Raw genomic sequence first — 21,900 nt, 5'->3', positions numbered from 1 at the left:
GAGGACTACACGGGGAGGCTCCCCACCTGCCCGACCCCCTCCCCGGCTGCACAGTCCTGAGCCCGCCACTCTGCAGCGAAGTGCCCGCCCCTGGGCAGAGCTGCTCCTCTGCACGCGGCCCGCGGAGAAGGCCCCCGGCTTTGGGCCGCAGGCTCACTACCGGACACGCAGCCCGAGCGTCAGCCCGAGGGCCGCAGTACTGACGTGTCCCCCTCCTGAACTGCCACTCACCTCGCTTAGAGAAAGACACCCTAGAACTACCTAAGTGGACGTGCCGAAGTGGCCAGTGTTTCTCGCTCAGTCGTGTCCGACCCTCTGTGACCCCGCGGACTGCAGCCTCTGTCCGTGGGACGCTCCAGGCAGCAACACTGCGGTGGGTGGACGTGCCCTCCTCCAGGGGATCTTTCCCACCCAGGGATGGAACCTGAGACCCCCCACGTTGCAAGTAGATTCTTTACCATCTGAGCCCCCAGGGAAGCCCGAACTATTTAAGAGAATTAATTTTAATAAAAAGAGCAAGAAAACATTCACACTTCCATCATGAAGGCTGTTTTTAAAACTGCCACCCCTCAAAAGCAGTGGGGCCATCACTAGAGTGACCTTTTCATATACAGATTAAAAAGTGACTTTTTCCTGTTAGGCAGAGGCAGAAGGTGAAGTTCACCACCTCACCGGCTGGTCACTTCCTGATCCTGACCGACGTTTTTAAATGTCAGAAGACACAAAGTCAATAATAAAAACGCTCACCACCTCGGCTTTCTCTCTCACCTTGCTTCATTTGAGCGGTGTGTGTTTTTCCTTAATATTATTCTCTTCTTTGGGTTCCTAAAGAGATCAGCAGTTTCACCAGAATTGGTGATATAAAATGAAGCCAGGAACATCAGCTGGCACATTCTTGGAGAGGAGAACAGAACATCAACCCAGGTCTCCCTCCAGAATGATGACCGCGGGGTGGGCGCCCACAGCTCAGGGGTGAGGGGGGTGGCCTAGCGGCTACATTCCAGGCAGCTCTCCCCGCCTGGCCGGTCACTGCCCTCTGGGAGCCACAGGGGCTGGTAGAGGCTTAAAATCAGGATCAGCTCCTGGTAAACCACAAAGGCGAGTGTGAACAGCGTGCTAAAGTCGCTTCAGTTGTGTCCGACTCTGTGTGACCTCACGGACCGTAGCCCGCCAGGCTCCTCTGTCCAGGCAGGAATACTGGAGTGGTCTGCCATTTCCTTCTCCAGGGGATCTTCCTGACCCAGCGATCGAATTGGTGTCTCATGCGTCTCCTGCATTGGCAGGCGGGTTCTTTACCACTAGTGCCACCTGGGAAGCCAGGTGTGTGAACATAATAACAAGCAAACTTAGATCCTCACAGGTGAGGAACCAAAGGCCAGGAAGGTTAAATGAGTTGCATGGGTTCCTCTGCAGAACTGCCTGCTGAACCCAGGTTCCCCTGGCCTTCCTGAGACTTCAGGCTGTTTTTATCGAAAGGGTTAAGACCACTGTATAAATATGTCAAGCCTCATTTTACCCTATTGAAAGGGAATCGCTTTTTCTATGTAGCAATAGGGGTTGAACCAGAAAGGATTTTGAGATTCAACTAGTTCCCTCCACCCCAAATCTACAGATGACCCTCACTGGGAAGCCTAGTTGTCTCACACTTTTGATCAGTCACTACGGGGCTGCTGACCAACCCAGAGCATGCCTTCACGTAGGCATTTTTCCTGCAATGCCTCCTTCTGTAGTCCTTCCAAGTGCTGCCTCCTCCGTATTTAAACCCAAGCTGCAGGAGGAAGCGTTAGAATCTCGCGAGAGCTGGGCCCCACGAGGAGTGAGCAAGCGGGTGGCAGCTTAGGGTCCAGGCCATCTGAACATTCCCAGGAATCAACAGCCACAACACACTGCACGGTGGAGGGTAGCGTGACTCTGGAGACCCTCGGAAAAGTTAATAGATTGGTAAACTACTTACTAACTGAAAAAAGGGAGGGAAAACCATGAAAGTACACTTCTGGAGAGTTGCCTTGGAACAACAAATCAAACCAAAAATTAAAACCAAGAAACAAACATTTGAAAAATCAAAATTAAGGCTAAAAAAGCAAATGGAGTTCCCATAACCTTCCAACTGTAAGTCTGGTTCTCTGGAATCAGATTTCAGTTCAAGGGTGACATATGTTTTTCCACTAACAATGATTTTTTTTTTTTTAAAGCAAAGGAAGGCCAACTGGGCATTCCCCTCCGTGTTTAAATGTTCACTCAGCACGTGAAAGCTGACCAATTCATGGACTGTTTTGTTTCCAGGGCAGGAAATTCCAAGGGGAAGGGAAAAATAATCAAACAGCAATTTTCAGATATTTCCACACATTAAGCCTCTTCATGATTCCAACAGTTGTAGGGTTGGGCTAGTGTTCGATCCTGTGAAGCCAAAGGATTGGGGGGGGGGGCGCGGGGTGGGATTCATGAAGCTTTAGGTCTAGGCTATCTGTTCTAGGGGAAAGAGCTGGCATTCAAATTTATTATAATTTTAATCAAGAAATTCTACCTTTACTAGGCACATGTGGCATGTTTTCCCTTCTCTAGCTGAATGCTGTGTTTGTGGCTGGGAGGCAAGATCCTTGGTGCTTCCGTCTTAGAACACCTGGTGACCATCGAGGGGCTCCCTGAGGACGGAAGGTGACTCCGAGCTTTGTGGAGACAAACCACTGAGCGCTTTTGGTTCCTGATATGTTCACCAGAAAGCCCAGGGGTGCGCGCTGCCCTTCCCATCTGCTAATTCATCTGATATCAGGGGTCCCACCAGAAGAGGCTGGACCCCAGTCCTCAGAGGTTTAAAGGGACACAGGACTTCTTGGGATGCAACGAGGTAAATACTGGCGGGTGTGGAGGTAGGTGGGTTTGTTGCGCAAACAAGAAGGGAAGGGGTAGTGGGAATATCTAGTGTCATTCTAGAACTGTTTTTCTTGCTGTCGTTCAGTCGCTAAGTCGTGTCTGACTCTTTGGGACCCCATGGACTGTAGCCTGCTAGGCTCCTCTGTCCATGGGATTTTCCTGGCAAGAACACTGGAACGGGTTGCTATTTCCTCCTCCAGGGGATCTTCACCACCCAGGGATCAAACCTGCATCTCTTGCATTGGCAGGTGAATTCTTTACAACTAAGCCACCTGGGGATATCTGGAACAGTAAGATTCCATTTTAAGAACCCCACCCTCAAGCTGGGCAAAAGTCAATGTAAAAAACAACTTTTCTGAAAAAACCAAAATAGAAAAAAAACCAAAGTTGGCAACTGCTCCTAGTCATTGTATTAAGGGAAAATGTCTATTTTAAGAAGCGGATTAAAAACTACGTAAGCAGTTTATAAACATTATCTTCATCTTCCATTTCGTAAAAATGGGATTGCCATTGAGGCTGAGTTCAGAACAATTACTATGCAGATAAGTAAGGTCAGAGTGTTTCTTGGTTTAAATGATTTATTTTAGATGATAGTCTCCTTTCTGTGTGTGTGTGTGTGTGTGTGTGTGTGTGTGTGTGCACGCATGAGTGAGTCTAACACAGCAGGTCACCATCAGAAATATGAGCACATTAGTGAGAGTAGTTCTTTATATGCTGAGCTTTTGTTCAGTATATAACTGAGTGTTTGGACCAAAGATGAGCCCTTATAAATCATGGATATAGAGATTAAATTTTCTGGTCGTGTTGCAGGTAAAGTGAGCATTAAATAAATGAGTGGAAGAACAAGGGTGGATCTCCTGGTGAGACCCACATTTAGGTGCCATTTAAGGACTTTATCAACCAGTGTCTCGTTTTAATACAGGGATCTTTTTTTTTTAATTGACAGGACCCAAAACAGACTTTCAAATGTCCCTATTATTTAAAAGCAAGATTAGATTAAAACACTGTTCAATTTCCCTGCCTAGATTCATGACACAAGCCCTGCATTCTCTTTCCCTGCAAATGGAAAACAATTTATAGCCTTGTTTTCCAAAATGCAGGACACAACCCCCTGGCAGTGGAATCATGAGGAGGTATTTCATAAATGCATATTCTTGAGCCCCAGCTCAGGCCTCCTAAATCGTAAACTCTGGGGGTCGGACCCATGGAATCTGCAGTTTTCAAAGCTCTCTGGGTGACTGTAGCACACCATAAGCTCTGAGAACCACATATTTAAAAGGCAGATGACCGACATCTCTAGAATACGACCTTGATTATGACATACTTGTTGAATTCATTTCTAAATTGAAAACTGGAAATAATTAGGAATGTTCTAGTTTGTCTTTTTTAAGAAAATAGGATCTTTATGCATTGATATCAACTCCAGGAAATCACAGGAGTGCCCAAGAGCCAGAAGCAGTGTTCTAGAAAAACTTCTGTTGATTCTGCTCAAAACAGGTTTCCTCTGCTTTTCGGAGGGGAGGGCAGAACTCAGCAACATCATCTTCTGCCCCAGGCAGCGTTTGGGTTTTCAAACTAGCAAGATTTTCTGTCAGTTGAATTTGATGGAGTTTGCTAGCCAGCTTATCAGTTAGGAAGATTATCAGAAAATAAAACATCAGGCAAATGAAGCAGGTCTAACAAGAAAGGAACAAAAAGAAACATAAACCACGTTTACACAGAGAGGCTTCCTGGCAGGGGCCCGGGTCACTGACTGAGCGTGCAGCTGGGGGCCACACAAAGGTATCGGGTTTGGGGTGAGAGTGGAGATGAGAAGACACAAACAGGTGGAGAGGAGACTCGGTTCTTGAAAGAGAGGAGGAGGAGGAGGAATCTGACACTAAAAAAAGTGAAAGAGAAAAAAAAGGATAAAGGCAAAAAAACTTTAGAAACACAAAAAAAATAAACTAGCTTTTAATATACTCACATAAGCTGCAAAGAAAATGAGGTCATGTAATACACAATCATTCCTCTACTTGACAATAGAATACAAGTGCTTTTCGAAGAAAACAAATTTGCTGTTTTTCCACTGGTTATTATTTGTTCTGCAACAACACCATGGAATAAAAATAACTCAGATTTACCTGGGTACAGATTCAGCAGTATGATCCATTGAAAATAATACGTCTTTAACCTATAATATCCGCAACATTCTAGAGGGAAAGAAACTATTTGCTTTTCAATTGGAAAGGATTAGAACTTGACTTTTCCTGATTTGTTTTTTATGAGAAGCACTTATATAAAATTTACTTGAAAACTAAGGTTTTGCTAGGTGCAGCTATTGAGGGGCAACCATGGGCCAGCTCCCAGCATCTCGGCAATGGAGTGTAAGCTCGCTAGACTGGGCCACGGTTGGGTGCGGTGGCCTCCAGTCTTCAGCTGGAGAGACACACCACAGGAGGAAGAACCACCACCAAGACAATTAAAAACTTTCCCGGACAAAATGGGGCAAACTTTCAAGGTGAAAGAATCATTTTACTTTGGATAGGTGTCTGGCAATATCCACCAATGATTAAATAAATAAATCCCCTTACTCCACATCCTGTTTTGAAGGCAAAAGGAAGAAAAAAAATTTTCTTTTCATCCTCTATTTAAGGAACTAACTTATTCCAAAGAAAAGACAATGACTCATAGCTTCAGAGTTAAAAGACTGTCATTCCATTGAGTCTCTTTTGATGGCTAGGACCTACTGGACGAGAGAGGCGGGGGTGGGGAGAGGAGGGGGCTGAGAGGGGATGTTAGAAGGGAAAGCAGATTCTTCACAGTTCTCTTTCACTCTGCCACACCCATTTAAGAAAACCAACGTCCACTCTCTGGCCACAGTGGACCCGGCCAGTCTGAGGCTTCTGGATTTGGGCTCCCCTCCTGTTACGGTTCAGATCTGCATCTGGACAACTGCAGGGGTGGGAACTGAGCCTGTACCTCCTCATGACCCAGATGTATGATGAGGGAACCTTGGCTAGACTTTTAAAGAACTCTTATCTGTTTGACACATATATTGAAATTTTAACAGGCAAAATATGATATCTGAGATCTGCCTCAAAATACCTTACAAAAACTAAGTGTTGGACAGCAGAGATAAAGGAAAAAAGAATAGGAATTGTTGGAGGCTGGTGGTAGGTACATGCGAACTCATGGCATTAGTATCTCTATGTGGGCATATTTGAAGTTTTTCCACAATAGAAAATTTAAAAAAATAAAAGGGAAATAAACTTTAGCTCTGGAAAACAAAACGGGGCCTGTGGCTTTGAGAAGGGCTCTCCTGCACTGCTGTCACGGGGTGGGCGGTGTCGTGACCGCGGGAGGTAGCCTCTGAGCCGGGCACGCGTCTTCACCCACTGTGCCCCTGGTAGAGGCTTGGGTCCTTCAGGGCACTTAGAAAAGCCACTGACTGTGGGGCTGTAAAAAAGCCCCACTCTCCGTTGACGGAGGCAGGGGGAGCGGGGGACGCGTGAAGGGACCCCCATGGGGGCCGAGCAGTCCAGACACAGTCTGCTATTTTCAAGTCAAGGGACGGGGGAAATAAGATCTAAGCTTATTTGCATGGAAGGGAAAACCAAAAGCTAATAAAAATGGTTATCTTTAGGAAAAGCGAGGGAGGAGGGCAGGGAGGAAGCAGAGCATCTCTACCGAACCTTCGGAATCAGAGCTTAAGCTAAATCTGTGGGTCGTTCTGGAGACAGGGGTCCACACAGAGGCACCAGTAGGCACCGCTGCCCTCCTGGAACTGCCCACGGGCCCAGCTGTACCAAACTGCCCTTTATTCATCAAGACGGAGGCATCTTTTCCATTTATAGTAGAGTCTGTCTAATTTAAGGTTTTTTAAGTCTCTTGGATTTAAAGGATCATCTCAGAATGTTCTGCCATCATTTATGACCAGTCTGCCACTGACAAGGTCTGCTAATGTGGCCTTCCATTTTTCCGGCTCCCTAGCCTCCTGGGTAAGTGCTGGTGGTGGTAAAACCAGCGATGTGGGGCTCCCGGGCAGGGCGGGTGAGAAGGGTCCTGGAGGGGCTCGTGTAGCAAACCACAACACCACAATGACACGGCCGCTGGCCAGCACCTGGGAGCCTGTGCCCGGGCAGTGTGGAGCCCACCTGGCTTGGGATTCAGGGACAGCGGTGCCCACGGCGGACAAGGCCAGCCACGCCCGCTGGGCACGAGCCACACCTCGCCTGGATGCTATGGCACCTGAGGTTTCCTCTGAGGAGGAGCCTCCTGAGGGCCTGAGCGGGGAATGTTCCTGGGGCAACGGGGAGAACGAACCCCAGGGGCCTCACTCATTTTCTCCTGCCTGTTTGTATCGTGATGTAGATGAAATTTTGGGGACCTCTGGGCAAATGAAGACCCTGAGCAGCTGGAAGGACAGGGGGTCTGACTTCAGTACCAGGCTCCTCGCAGGGTCCTGGCTGGGGAGGAGGCCCCGGGCGGCAGCTGCTAGGAGCTGGCGAGAATCACCTCCCTGTCTTCTCTCCCTGGAGGTCCGAGCCTCGCCTCGCGGAGCCTAAGAGCATGACCTTCCCTTTTCTGCAGCGAGGGGTCACGTACATCCCTCCAGTGGGATTGGACCGTGAGCAGAGCCCAGCTCAGGGTCGGCATGGTTCACACCTAAGCCCTCCAGTGACTGGCCCTAAGCCCGGGGCCCAGGCACTCCAGGGATGAGTCTCCCCGCGGCCTTCCTAGCCTGCACTTGGAGCAGCGGCTGGTAAAGGACACGGACTTAAATTCCTGCTGCTCCCAGGGCTCTCCTGACCGCGGAGCCCCAGGGCCCTGCGGTCAGGCTTCCTGAGCCGACTTGAGGTCTGGGAAGGGGGCCTAGTCGGGCAAGGCGGGCAGCTGCGAGAACAGCTCGGGTGAGGACTGCGCCCGGCTCCCGTCCCCGGGGAGAGACTCTCTGGGCTGACTCCCCGCGGAGGCCTCGGCTGAGCTCTGGCTCTTTGGAGGGGCCGGGTCAGGACCTGAGGCCGGGAGGCTCCTCTCGTAAGGGCAACCCCCAGGAGGCTGGGGGTGCCCGGAGGTGGACGAAGTCTGACACAGAGCCCCGTGCGGGTGGCGGGGAGGCTGCAGAACCCGCTCCCAACGACACTCTGGGACTGCCTCTGAGGCTCACAGCTGGGCACGTCTTAATACTCCGTGGGTCCATTGAGTCCTCCAAACGGCCCTGAGATGTCGGTATTCCTATCCAAAACTACCTGTCTGCACTTCTGGAGATGACAGAGGTATCTCTACCCCCCTGTACTTAGGCAACTGTAGAAACACAGATGCAAACTGACGTGCTAATATCTGCAGAGAGGCAGGAAATGCAGCGGGCCTCCTCTTGGGGTCAGTAGACTCGGAGGCTCAGAACCCAGCTGCCCCTCGCAGGGGTTCTTTGCGGGGTGGATGTGTGTTCATGGGTGCCACGGATGAGACACCGAAACCTTGATTTCAGCAAGTCTGAAATCTAAAGAGAGACAAAGAAACACAGAAGCCGAGGGACGCTCGGAGGGGACGGGAAGAGTCTAATTTTAGTTTCGAATTTTGGCTCCAAGAGCAACGGGAAAAATAGAAAGATTTCAAAGAGTTGTGTTGGCAAGGAATAGGACGGCCCCCACCACGAACACAGGCTTGAAAAAGACACGGGGAAAGGCCCGACAGGTGGGGAGGTGAGCCCGTTTCCCTGAGGACGCCTTCCCACCCTGGGCCCCGCGGGGCTGGGGCCGGACCCCGCCCAATTCTGGTTGACACCACGTCTGCCCCGCTGGCCTTTCAGTCTCACCTGTCTCGGGATCGCTGAAGTCTGGCAAAGTAATTGTATTAAGCTGTCGTCTGTCAGCAATGGTTCTATCTAAGAGGCTGCTCCCACGTCCAGAATCACTGCAAAACACAGCTGCAAAGGTCAGTCACTGGGAGGGTGGGCGGGGGAAGGAAACAGAAGCACCCGATCGCCACCCCTGAAACGCGTTTCTGACGTTCTTTGGCACCTGGTCACCTGTCACCACGCATCCAGCTTTCCCTGGGCCGGCTTCCTTTCAGCATCTGTATCCCCAGTGCGGCTTAAACTGCACCCGCAGGCCCGAGCTAGTGCGGGAGATGGAAACGTGGAGCCAGCGTCTCCCCGCCGCGGAGACACACAGCTGGGCGCCAGGCTCGCCAGCCCGGCCCGTGAGCGCGCCATCCTCCCGTTGCCTCCTGGAACCTGCGCTCGGCACACATGCTTCCAGGCGGTGGCGTCCCAGAAAGACCACCTGGGGCATCTCGATAAACCGCTGAGGCCCGGGTCCTGCCCAACCCAATAGATCAGAAGTGCTGGTGTTCAAAGCTCCCCCGTTGGTTCCAATGTGGACCCGAATTCAAGAACCACTGGGCCTTACTTTTCAAAGGCTGATCACAGTCACAGCCTCGTTTGGGTCCCGAGAACAAGCCTTTACGATCAATGATGCGGTGGAGACCTCTATCTAATGAACGAGGGCGAGGTGGTGTGAGGCTGCACGCGGGCTGGGGGGCTGGCAGAGAGCCCCCGGCCAGCGCTCCTGAGCAGGAGAGGACAGCCTCAGGGAGGCCCCGAGGGTTCTGCCAGCAGCCTCCCGGCTGGCGCTCCCAGCCAGCGTCCTGCACCGACCCCCCGCAGGCTGTTCCTGCAAAACGGCACTGGCCACTCCTCAGGTGAGTCACAGGGAGACCACACAGGCCTATCGGGAGTGAAACACCGTTCATTCACGGACCTTCGCTCACACTATCCCGCCTCTAATTCTCAGAAGCCTGTGAGCAAACACAATGAAAACAACTGCCTGCTTTTTTCCTCCATCACGATACTCTAGCAAAGATGCACATCTGTCTCTTGAGGTTTGAGTCTAACGCTTTTCTTCCAATCCATTCTTTTTTTTTTTTTAATCTGGGGGCTCTACGGATGATTTTTTTTTAGTTGTTATTGTCAAGAAATTCAACTTCTACAATAAAGGGACACGATTTCCTTCCTCTCTGCAGCTGCTGCTAAAAGTGGTACAAACAAGATTTGCTATGAAACTTAATATGGTTTGCAGGCTGTAATTTCCACGTCCGGTGATGTAGTTAGAGAAATCCACAGGAAACAGAAGGAAACTTGCTTCAGTACAGACTGTTTGTCAGCCTATACTTATGACATCACTGGATACATGTTTTTTGGAAACTATTCTATTAATTATTTCCATGTCTGAGAAACAATAAATGTCTCTGAGCAGAAGACAGCATAAAAGTCTGTGCAAATTTGCATTAATCACATTACCAACTGAATGTTTCTAGCATTGTTCTGTTCAGGTATGTATTTTTAATATAATTACAAAAATACTATAAAAATTTGACAAAGAGTTAATTATCTGAATGTTGCAATAGGTCCCCACCTAGGAGTTTTGGGAAGATGTGATCTCAAAATATAGTGACATTTTTCATCACCTTGGGGATTGATTCCAGGACACACAGTGAGGTGCTGGAACCGCGAGGGAAGGACGTGCCTAGGTTTTCAGTGACCTGGACCCTGGTAAGAGGATGGGAACTGTCTGCTCCAGGCTTCCCACTGCACCAAGTTTCAGAGCACAGGGCTGGCTGCTGCGTCCTGGAACCCAGCCGGGCAGGAGGCCGGGTTCTTTCCTACATCTGTCCCTGATGGTAGGTCACTTTGAGCAAGGCCACTTCCTGCATGCTTCAGTGACTTCCCTGTGAGATGAGGATGAAGATTGTCTTCCTACAATCGCACGAGTCAGGCTGAACTGAGGTCATGCAGATGGAGCATTCAGAAGAGTTCCAACTTCTGGGCACACAAGTACTGTGCCTGCAAGCATGCCTCTGGGCTCACGTGATGGCAGGCGTGGGGAAGCCGAATCAAGGACCCCCGACTCCAGGTGTCAGAAACTCCAGCTAAGACAAAGTCTCGGCTTATGCAGATCACCCAGTGAGGACACAGGACCTGTTGACCTGTTTCTCTGCCACCAGCTGAGAAACTCCGTATGGTTATATTCCTTCCTTTATCTCCGCGGTATATAAGCAACAATAACTACTCTGAATGGAGACGCTTTTGTTTCCACCCTGACTTAGTGACTGAGAATCCCGCTGGATGCTTCAAGCAGGCTTCAGTTCTTCGCTTATGTGCTGCAGACCCTGCCTTCACCATGAGCCACAGGAGGAGGGAGAAGGGGCCGGGGAGGCCTGGGCAGCCCTTGAGTTTCCTGTCCCCCTGCGAGCCCCCCTCTCCCTCTGGGATACATCTGCTTGGCAGCCTCTATGGACCACCTTCCCGATAGACCTGTCACCTCCCTTCCTCTCTGTCTTGCCCTTAGGTGCCAAGACCCCCTCCCAAGGAGGCTGGCAGAAAGGAAGGGAAAACCATTCCCAGCAGTGGTGTCAGTAGAGGTTTAGGGAAAGGAAACTGGAAGGAGCCTCAAATCCACTGCACATAAGCTGCAGAAATCCACACATGGAGATGTACACATCCGGGTAATTCCTGTTCCCCTAAATCAGGGCTGAAAATCCAGAGTACACTCTACTGATGGTTAAGCTGTTCTGGAAACCAGGAACTTCTCTTGGAAATTCTCCAACAGCAAGAGGAAAGCTGGTGGGGGACTGGGAGCCGGAATCCTAGAGTTCATCACAGCTGTGTCCCTTCCTGGCTCTGAGAGAGTGCCGGGTACACGATAAACACTGGATGTAACGGTGGTGGGGGGGGGGGTGCTCTGGAGAGGAAACTGTAGCATTTCCCAGGCGTCTTAAGGCAGGATCACACGAACAAGAGAAGCTCCCTTCACTCCTGAACTCAACTTTCTCATCAGTAAAAAGGGTCTGACAGAACACAACATTTGCCCGTTTCATGGGACTGCTCTGAAGATGAGTGAGAGCACACTTTGCTAAAAGAAGAGTTCCTCCAAAATCCTGGTGACTGTCAGCATGAAGAAGAGGTGGCATGAATACACAGAAGAGCTACACAAAAAAGATCTTTACGACCCAGGTAACCACGCTGGTGTGATCACTCACCTAGAGCCAGACATCCTGGAATGTGAAGTCAAGTGTGCCTTAGGAAGCACCACTGTGAACAAAGCTAGTGGACGTGATGGAATTCCAGCTGAGCTATTTCAAATCCTAAAAGATGGTGCTGTGAAAGTGCTGCACTCAATATGCTTGGAAAACTCAGCAGTGGCCACAGGACTGGAAAAGGTCAGTTTTCATTCCAATCCCAAAGAAAGGAAATGCCAAAGAATGTTCTAACTACCGCATAACTGCGGTAGTTGTTGCGCACTCATCTCACATGCTAGCAAAGTAATACTCAAAATTCTCCAAGCCAGGCTTCAACAATAAGTGAAGTGTGAACTTCCAGATGTTCAAGCTGGATTTAGAAAAGGCAGAGGAACCAGAGATCAAATTGCCAACATCCAATGGATCATTGAAAAAGCAAAAGAGTTCCAGAAAAACATCTATTTCTGCTTTATTGACTATGCCAAAGCCTTTGACTGTGTGGATCACAATAAACAGTGGAAAATTCTGAAAGAGATGGGAATACCAGACCATCTTACCTGCCTCTTAAGAAATCAGTTACAACCAGACATGGAACAACAGACTGGTTCCAAATCAGGAAAGAAGTACGTCAAGGCTGTATATTGTCACCGTGCTTATTTAACTTATATATAGAGTACATCATGCGAAATGCCAGACTGGAAGCACAAGCAGAATCAAGATTACCGGGAGAAATATCAATAACCTCAGATATGCAGATGACACCACCCTTATGGCAGAAAGTGAAGAACTAAAGAGCCTCTTGATGAAAGTGAAGGAGGAGAGTGAAAAATTTGGCTTAAAACTCAGCATTCAGAAAACTAAGATCATCTGGTCCTGTCACTTCATGGCAAATAGATGGTGAAACAATGGAAACAGTGAGAGATTTTATTTTGGGGGCTCCAAAATCACTGCAGATGGTGACTGCAGCTATGAAATTAAAAGAAGCTTGCTCCTTGGAAGAAAAGCTATGAGAAACCTAGACAGCATATTAAAAAGCAGAGACATTATTTTTCTAACAAAGGTCCATCTAGTCAAAGCAATAGTTTTTCCAGTGGTCATGTATGGATGTGAGAATTGGACTATAAAGAAAGCTGAGCACTAAAAAATTGATGCTTTTGAACTGTGGTTTTGGAGAAGACTCTTGAGAGTCCCTTGGACTGTAAGGAGATCCAACCAGTCCATCCTAAAGGAGATCAGTCCTGGGTGTTCGTTGGAAGGACTGATGCTGAAGCTGAAACTCCAATACTTTGGCCACCTGATGTGAAGAACTGACAAATTTGAAAAGACCCTGATGCTGGGAAAGATTGAAGGTGGGAGGAGAAGGGGACGACAGAGGATGAGACATTTGGATGGCATCACCAACTTGATGGACATGAGTTTGAGCAAACTTCAGGTTGGTGATGGACAGGGAGGCCTGGTGTGCTGCAGTCCATGGGGTCGCAAAGAGTCAGACGCAACTGAGCAACTGAAATGATTAGCATGAAATGGGATTTCCCATTCCCAGCTGAGGTTACGGCAAATAACTTGTCTTTTTTTCCTTTCAATATTTATATGCTATGCATTAATGTGATTGAAATGGGACTTAGGAAGAAAAAATTTTCTTCCAATCATGTGCCTACATGATGGATGGTCCAAGTGGTGGTGACAAGAGGGAGAAGAGTGGTTAATAATAAAAACTAAAGGCAAAGACGCTGGCTGTCAACTCAGAGAGGCGCACAGGCGGTGGAGAGAGCCTTGATGTTCAGCAGACCTGGGATTGAATCAAAGATGGAATAGTTGTTTAGCTGAGAAAACTAGGGCGAGATCTGTAACCTCACGTAGCTGCACTTTTATTCTCTATAAAGTGGAACAAACAGTAGCTCTCCTGCAAGGCTGAGACAGGGTTGGAGAAGAACCTATCAACAGCCTGGCCTGGCGGCATAGAGAAGGGGAAGTGCTTCCATGCGGGGAGGCTGCTGGACCCTCTAGCGAGGCTCTGGCTGAAGTCACACAGTCTTGAGTGGCCAGTGACCCGCGCAAGAACAGCTGGAGCTGTGCGCGGCCCGGGAGAGGGGGCGGACCGTGGGGTGGATTTCTGTCCCAGAGGCAAGCGCAACTGCAGGCCTCGGGAGGCCCCCCAGGTTTCTGCAGCGAGCGGCAGTCAGCTACACACACGGCCAGGAGAACGCCCCCAGCCTGCGCTCACAGCAGGGATGTGGTCTTGGCCCCGGGATGGCTCTTCCTCAAGCCAGAGTCAAAAGGAGGGGCGGGTTGCAGAGAACACGCAGTGAGGTCCGGCCTCATGCTGGCCCTGCGACGCCCCGGGGTCCTCCTCTGCGCCCCCGTGTTCCCTGCTCTGGAGCCTGTGCCAGCCCCGGGGGGGGGGGGTGTGGGGGTGGGAGCAGGGGGGGAGACCCCAAGGGTGAGCGGAGACCTCCCCCCCACCCCGCCACGCAACACCTGAGACACAGGGGCGCCTGAGCCCTGTCGGCAAGGGCCTTCTGCAGCCGGAAGCCAGCCTCCTCCTGCCGGGGGGCTTTCTGCTTCCCAGGCAGGGCCACTTCTCAGCAACCTGCTCATGTGCCTCTGGCCTTTTCTAGAACCCCATGTGACCCGGCGGGGGCTGTCGGGCCCAGAGCTGCCCTGATCTGGGGACCGCGGGGCGCTGTCCCAGCTGAGTCCCCCCGTCCCCCACCCTGCTCTGGGCCAGGACCGCGGCCCCCGACGGCGCGGGGAGGGCGTCTACATCTGAGAAACGCTTTATTTGTACCCCAGAGAAAACGCAGTTCCAAGAGCCGGCAGGAAGCGCCTTAGGCAGGCGCTGGTGGCCGCCGCCCCTCCCCGAGGCCGCCGGAGAAGCCGAGGGTCCTGGGCACCCCCACCCTCCCGCCCTGTCCTCTCTGCCCGGAGCCAGGCTCCATCCTGCGCCGGCCCCGAAGACCCTCCGGCACACGGAGAAAGCGTGCCCACAGCCCAGGCATTTGGTGAAGTATTTTTAAAGAGCTTTCCGATTCTGCTATCTTTTTTTTTTCTCCTCACATTCAATATTCTTGGTTGCTACGTGGGAGGAAATGTGGGGAGGTGGGAGAGGTGTGGAGAAAGGGGGAAAATTGGCAACGCGAGAGCTGGTGGATTTCTCTTCTCATTTCTAGGGGAGCACAGACAAAGGCATGAGTTCCAGTGGGAAGCAGTCAGCTCCGCAGTGTCGCCTGTGGCCCGGCTCATGGCAAAGACCCTCCCCACGCCCCGAATCCTGCTGCTGCTGGGAGACCGGGAGTCAGGGCTTTGGGGACATAAGTGTGGACGTTTCCTATTGCTGCCTACAGACTGAGAAGGTAGAATTCTCTAAAAACTAGAGTGATCTTTATCACTAGAACATACCCACAGAAGGGAGGAGGCCCGTCTCATCGGTGTCTTTTCCCCGAGGGGAGATGGGCATGGGGGCCTCCCTGCCTGCACCCGGAGCTCATGAGACAGGGCCCATACGCTAAGCCCACTCCTCCTTCACCTCCTCAGCCCTGCTCTGAGGGTCTAAGGCTTCACTAACTGCCCAGTTCTGACCACCTCTTCCCTGTTTCTCTCACACCAGCGGCTGTGCTCCACCAGCCCTTCGAAGCACGAAGCTTGGCCCCATCTCCCTTTCTCTCTCCCTGGAGTCGCCCCAGACTCTCCTGATGTCTCTTGGCCCCCAGTCCCATCACCACTGTCCTTGTGGAAGCCCCGCCTGAGCCCACACACCCTCCTGCCACCAGCCTCCCCAGGGCTGGGCCAGACCCTGAACACATCCACGACTTACACATTTCAGACTCCTGATTCTTAAGAGTAGAAAGCAGGCTATCCATACATCCTGCTGCGAACCTGAACATATTCCGAGTATGTGAGTGGTTGTCTGAATTCACCTGAATCACCAGGCCCCCTTTTCCTTAAATCACTTCCTTCACAGGTCTGGGCACACTTTGTGAGCTGGACATTTGCTGGGAACAACCACCCAAGACTTGAAGATGATGCTTTTCGGGGACGTACTGGGAGAGGACTAGTGGACTGCCTAGCGGACATCCCCCACAGAATCTGCCCATGCGGTGTGGAGCTTTGACTGACTGGGACTGATCAGGCCATTTCACAGCTCTGGGGGGCAGAGTTGCCCGGCGGAAAACCTACCAATTTTGTCTGGTTGAGATACAATCAGTGTCTTTAGAGAAGACAACCCCAAACAATACATTTCATTGTTCTATATGATATTACTGTTTTAATATTTATTTGCAAATTCATTTCAGCATATCTAGTTTTCAAATTCTTCTTTGAATGGGTATTAACAGTTTACTGCTTCCTTCATTAGTTAATGAGATAAATAAAACCTTTGATACACGCTTCCTGTATATTTGCTTGAGTCATGATTTTAGCTTCTTGAAAATTCCACTTTATCACCCCAATAGCAATTTCTACTCTCGCTGGTAGGATGTGGCCTGTTATCCACTCAGGTCTTTTAAATAATACCGTTAGAACACCATCTGGAATATATAATTGACTAGTCTATCCACAAATCACTAGCAAGACCGTAAGACGCGCCAAAGGAATTATGTAAATGACTGGTTGAGTGAAAGCAGAAGGAGATGATCAGGATTGAGCCTAGCCGGCCACCGTGGCGGCAAAAGCATAAGAAGCCCATGACTTGGCGGATTCATCAGACACTAGGAGAAAGTCCCCTTAGAGATGGAGCGTGAGGCTCCGCCGCGGGCCCGGGGGTGCACGGGGCCAGAGAGTCCGTCCCGCTAGATGCCGGGCGGGACGGCCGGAGCGGCGGGCGCCACGCGATGCCCGCACAACGGAGGCCTCTTACCTGGGGTTGGTCAGGTTGTAGCAGGATTTCCAGATCTGTAGCATGTGCTTACACGTGAGGAGCGCCTCGTCCGGGCCCCGGGAGAGGGACTCCAGCTTCACTTTGGAAAACAGCAGTCTGCGTGGGGAGACAGAGGGGGAGGACACAGCTCAGACCAGAGCCCCCGGCAGGACGGCAGTGGCCGGGAGCTCTGCGGAACCCTGCTGGGCTGGCCACAATGTCCAATGTCCAAATGTCCGTTCGGGTTTTTCCGTAAGAAACCGGAGCAGGCTTTTTGGCCACCCTACAGAAGGGGGCGTCCAAAGGCTGGACCCGAGGGAAGCGGCGGCGGCCAAGGACTCCGGAGCTCATGGGGCAGGATCCGGCCTTGCCGGAGTCTCACCACCACGGCGATGCCGGCACAGCGCCGCCACGGGTGGTCAGGTGAAAAGCATCGGAGGGGCTAATTTCATTCAGGACACGAGATTTTACTAAGAGAGCGCTTTTTAGAGCACAACCAACTTATCTGCAAAACCTCAAAAATCCATCCAAAGTGAATTTTGATTTATTTACAAAACTACACGCGATGTGACTCAGTTGATGTAAATATCAGTAACCTTACACAGTGATCGTCATTACATGAAGGAGCTGACAGCTTGGACCGAGGTCTCATGGAAAGCGGGGCTTGGGCTAAGGCCTTCCCCTCTGTGGTCGCTCCAGCCCTGCTCTGAAGGGGCGAGGACTTCACCAAGTCAGCCACAATCGCTGCCTCTCTCTCCCCGTTTTTGGCGCTGCCCAGGGCTCCGTCCAGGGCCCTCAGTGTAGCCCCTTCTCCCTTTCCTGGCCTCTCAGAGTTTCTCTGCGTGCACAGTCTGCTGATTCCTCTGACATCAGTTCCCTGGGTGCCTGGGCTCATCACCACTGCCCTTGTGAAGCCTGAACCCAGATTCTGTCCTGATGGTCGTCTGTCCTCTCACTTTCCCGGCTCTGAGAAATCATATATAAAGAAATCATATCTAAAAATCATTCTCATTCCCAGCTCAAGAAACTACAATGATTCCTTACCGACTGTAATGACAAGTCAAAATTCCTTATCGAGTCCTTTAAGACTCTGCCCACTGGCCACACTGTCACCATCCCATTTGGTGCTGAGTTTTCCGCTGGGCTCTTTACTCCTACCAGCGCAATTCACTGTGGAGAGCACACGTGTGCGCTCAGTCGTGTCTGCTAATGGACTGTAGCCTGCCAGGCTCCTCTCTCCATGGGATTTTTCAGGCATGAATACTTGAATGGATTGCCATTTCCTTCTCCAAGAGATCTTTCCAACCCAGGGATTGAACTCCTGTCTCCTGCGTTGTAGGCGGATTCTTTTACCACTGAGCCACCTGGGAAGCCCCAGGTAATTCACCAAAGTCTGTGTTTTTATCATAACTCTAAGAGTACATGCCGCGTTCTCAATCTTAGTCTCTACTAATCCACGTCTCTCGTTGATTCCTCGTAAATTCATCTAAAACCCCATCTCATCAAACAAGTCTCCCACGGACACCACTTAATCACACCTTTATCTTTACTCCGTGTGCACCATAGGCGTGCTGAGTCACTTCAGTCCTGTCCGACTCACTGCAACCCCGTGGACTGTAGCCCACAGGCTCCTAGGTCCATGGGGTGTTCTAGGCAAGAATCCTGGAGTGCATTGCCATTTTCTCCTCCAGGGGATCTTCCCGATCCAGGGATCACACCTGCGTCTCCTGCATCTCCTGCATTGGCAGGCGGGTTCTTTACCATTAGCACCACCAGTCCTTGTGAGATGGTGTTTGTTGTTAATGAAAAGACGACAGAGACAGGGAGGAGCCCCCGCTTGTAAAGTCTTCTGTGTGTCCTCGCTTGGCCCTTCACGGAGCATCTCAGTGTCACTGTTGTAAGGACCTTCTTGGTCGGTGGGCTTTATCTCCCTTCAACAAGAAAATCCTAGTGTCTCTCTCTGGCCTCCCTTCCACAGTGCGTAGCACCGTGAGGTCAACAGACTTCAAATCAGCATTTTCTCTCTAAATCACAGAAGATAAAGAAAAACGCTTCTAGTGATTATAAAGTTAGACCTATAGGAGAATTCCTCACTACAGACTACGCATTTGAAGGCAGGCACTTCTGAGGGGGACAGTCTCTTTTCCCTATGAGAGGCGGAATAAGGCTGGTCCTGAGAGGCACCATCTCCTCCCTCTGAACGGACCCTGGATGCCCGAGCAGCCGCTGGCGGCCCCCGGGGGTCCGGGCTGCGGCGCCTCAAGCCTGGGGCTGCAGAAGCTGGTGGGGAGGAACAGCAGGCCAGGAACGCTGGCGGCGGGGCCTGGCCCACCAGCGGACAGGCAGAGAGAGCGAGGCCAGACGCGGAACAGGGCTTGGCTTCGGCTCAAAAACACCTCAAGAAGCGACGCTCCCGGAGGCCTTTCCAGGACTGCCTGCAGGGAACGGTGGCCACTCAAGGCTGTCTTGAGGGGTTTTTAAGGAGGCAGAAGTTGACTTCACGCGTGTCTTCATGAGTCTAGAAGGTAGTGGGAGTACTTTTTCACCAGAAAGTGTTAAAAGTGAAGGTGAAAATGTGAGTCACTCGGTCGTGTCTGACTCTTTGCAACCCCATGGACTGTAGCCCGCCAGGCTCCTCTGCCCACGGGATTCTCCAGGCGAGAGTACTGGAGGGGGTTGCCGTGCCCTCCTCCAGGGGATCTTCCGGACCCAGGGATGGAACCCTGGTCTCCTGCATGGCAGGCGGATTCTTTACCGCTGAGCCACCTGGGAAGCCCGTGTTTCCAGCAGAGTCTTCCAGCAAACACAGATCACCTGGGAGACGCGTAACAGAGGAAGCAGGGCTGCTGAGTGGTCACCTGTCAGCATGTGGGGGAGACCTGCTTGGACGCCAGACCTCATGGGTGATGGTTGGGCACCAAGCCGTTTGGGCCAGTGGGCCACCCCGCCAGGACCACAGTGGGTTCCCTGAGGCCCCCGGGTCCTCTGAGTGAGCCAGGCTCAAAGCGGGCCTGCCCACGGGGGACAGGATTGGGGGGAAGGTTCCCCCACCCAGAAAGCAGCCGGGGCTCTGAGAGCAGTTATCACCACCCCTGTATCTGTACAGGATGCCAGAGCTGACTCCAGGCCACAGCTTGGGAGAGCAGTTCTGTGCAAGGCTTCTTGGCGGAAAAAGAACTTCTAATTAACATGAAATAACAGCTTTCAAACACTTGATTCAGGATGTGGAGTTGAAAAGGTGTGGGCTGGATTTCAGAGAACCCAACAGGAAGAACAACAGTACAACTGCTGAGCCCAAGTGATGGGAAAGGCACCTGGACGTGGAGGAAAGGAGAGGAGCGTGAAGGAGAAGCTGGGGCGACAGCGGGGCCGGGGGACCGGGGGGCCTGGGGACAGGGGGGCCTGGGGGACAGGGGGGCCGGGACACGGGGGCCTGGGACGGGGGGGCCTGGGGACGGGGGGGCCTGGGGGACACGGGGGCCTGGGACGGGGGGGCCTGGGGACGGGGGGCCTGGGGGACAGGGGGGGCCGGGACACGGGGGCCTGGGACGGGGGGCCTGGGGACGGGGGGGCCTGGGACGGGGGGGCCTGGGACGGGGGGGCCTGGGGGACAGGGGGGCCTGGGGGACACGGGGGCCTGGGACGGGGGGGCCTGGGGACGGGGGGCCTGGGGACGGGGGGGCCTGGGGACGGGGGGGCCTGGGGGACAGGGGGGCCGGGACACGGGGGCCTGGGGACGGGGGGCCCTGGGACGGGGGGGCCTGGGGGACAGGGGGGCCTGGGACGGGGGGGCCTGGGGACGGGGGGGCCTGGGGGACACGGGGGCCGGGACACGGGGGCCTGGGACGGGGGGGCCTGGGGACGGGGGGGCCTGGGGGACGGGGGCCTGGGGACGGGGGGCCCTGGGACGGGGGGGCCTGGGGACAGGGGGGCCTGGGGGACAGGGGGGCCTGGGACGGGGGGTCCTGGGGACAGGGGGGCCTGGGGGACACGGGGGCCGGGACACGGGGGCCTGGGACGGGGGGCCTGGGGACACGGGGGCCTGGGGGACACAGGGGCCTGGGGACGGGGGGCCTGGGGGACAGGGGCGCCTGGGGGACAGGGGCGCCGGGGGGCCTGGGACGGGGGGGCCTGGGACGGGGGGGCCTGGGGGACAGGGGGGCCGGGACACGGGGGGCCTGGGGACGGGGGGCCTGGGGACGGGGGGCCTGGGGGCACGGGGGCCTGGGGACAGGGGGGCCTGGGGACAGGGGGGCCTGGGGGACGGGGGGCCTGGGGGACAGGGGGGCTGGGGGACAGGGGGGCCTGGGGGACGGGGGGCCTGGGGGACAGGGGGGCTGGGGGCGGCAGAGCCGCTCGGCCACCGTCAGGGGCGTCCAGCACGATGGCAGACATCCGGGAACCCTGAGTCTGGCCTGCCCTTGAAGGCAGGCAGAGGCAGGGGCAGAGGCCAGGCCCCAGAGACCGGGCCCTGGGCCTGGCTGGTGCGGCGGAGAACAAAGCCAGAACACCCTGGGACTCCTGGCGCCCTTTTCGCTGAGCACTCGCACATCTTAGGGCTGTTGAAAACACGTGGCTGGGGGCACGTTCCACTAGGACAGACGGAAGAGAGACACGCAGCGGATGGCATTCATGGGCCGCAGTCGATGTCCCAAGAGGCCGTGGATCCCACCTATGGAGGAGACCCTGAGGCAGAAGTCCCGGGACCGACCAGCCCCGGCTATCTCAGCGCGCTGAGCTGTGGATGCAATGGAGGCACGGGGTGGACGGGCTACACACACCCCAGTCCAACCACGGCCCAGTGGGTTGTTTCTCCAAGTAGAGTCAGACATCACATGCTGGGAAAATGGTCTCTTCCTGTCCCCTACACCTGGCTCAAAGTCCATTAATCTAATTTTAAAACTTTTTGTTCAGAGACTCCTCGAATCCTTACAGTAAATTAATGAAGACTAGAACTTCCCTACAATACCCATCTGACGATGTTCCTGGAGCCCAAATCTAGCATCTCGGGCCATGCCTCTGAGGGCCGGGCTCCTGCCCATGTGCGCCCCCCACCAGGGGCACCCCCATCCCAGTCACGAGCGACTTCTCCGAGGTCACCCTCCTCGCGCCACTGAGTCTGTGCGCGTGCTGCTCCTTCTGTCTGCAACTGCTTTTCCATCCGTTTCTGCTTT

General features: G+C 53.0%; 1 protein-coding gene across 7 annotated transcripts in view; it reads right to left on the bottom strand.

Moving 5' to 3' along the window:
* The window catches only part of TTC7B (tetratricopeptide repeat domain 7B), a 265,869-nt gene that overhangs the window by 43,019 nt on the left and 200,950 nt on the right, over positions 1-21,900 (bottom strand). For 3 of the 7 annotated variants that reach the window (XM_061156424.1, XM_061156426.1, XM_061156427.1), the window contains exons 16-17: positions 16,727-16,843; positions 8,669-8,766 (exon numbers count right to left, since the gene is read on the bottom strand). In XM_061156424.1, coding sequence (XP_061012407.1) covers positions 8,669-8,766; positions 16,727-16,843 — 215 coding nt within the window. Of the gene's footprint in view, positions 1-1,954; positions 2,006-4,588; positions 4,751-8,668; positions 8,767-16,726; positions 16,844-21,900 lie in introns of all 7 variants that reach the window. The other 4 variants (XM_061156423.1, XM_061156425.1, XM_061156428.1 and 1 more) reach the window with 3 other exon arrangements.

Source organism: Dama dama, chromosome 12 (genome assembly GCF_033118175.1).
Source record: "Dama dama isolate Ldn47 chromosome 12, ASM3311817v1, whole genome shotgun sequence".
NCBI lineage: Eukaryota > Metazoa > Chordata > Mammalia > Artiodactyla > Cervidae > Dama > Dama dama.
This window is presented reverse-complemented; position numbering and strand designations above follow the sequence as displayed.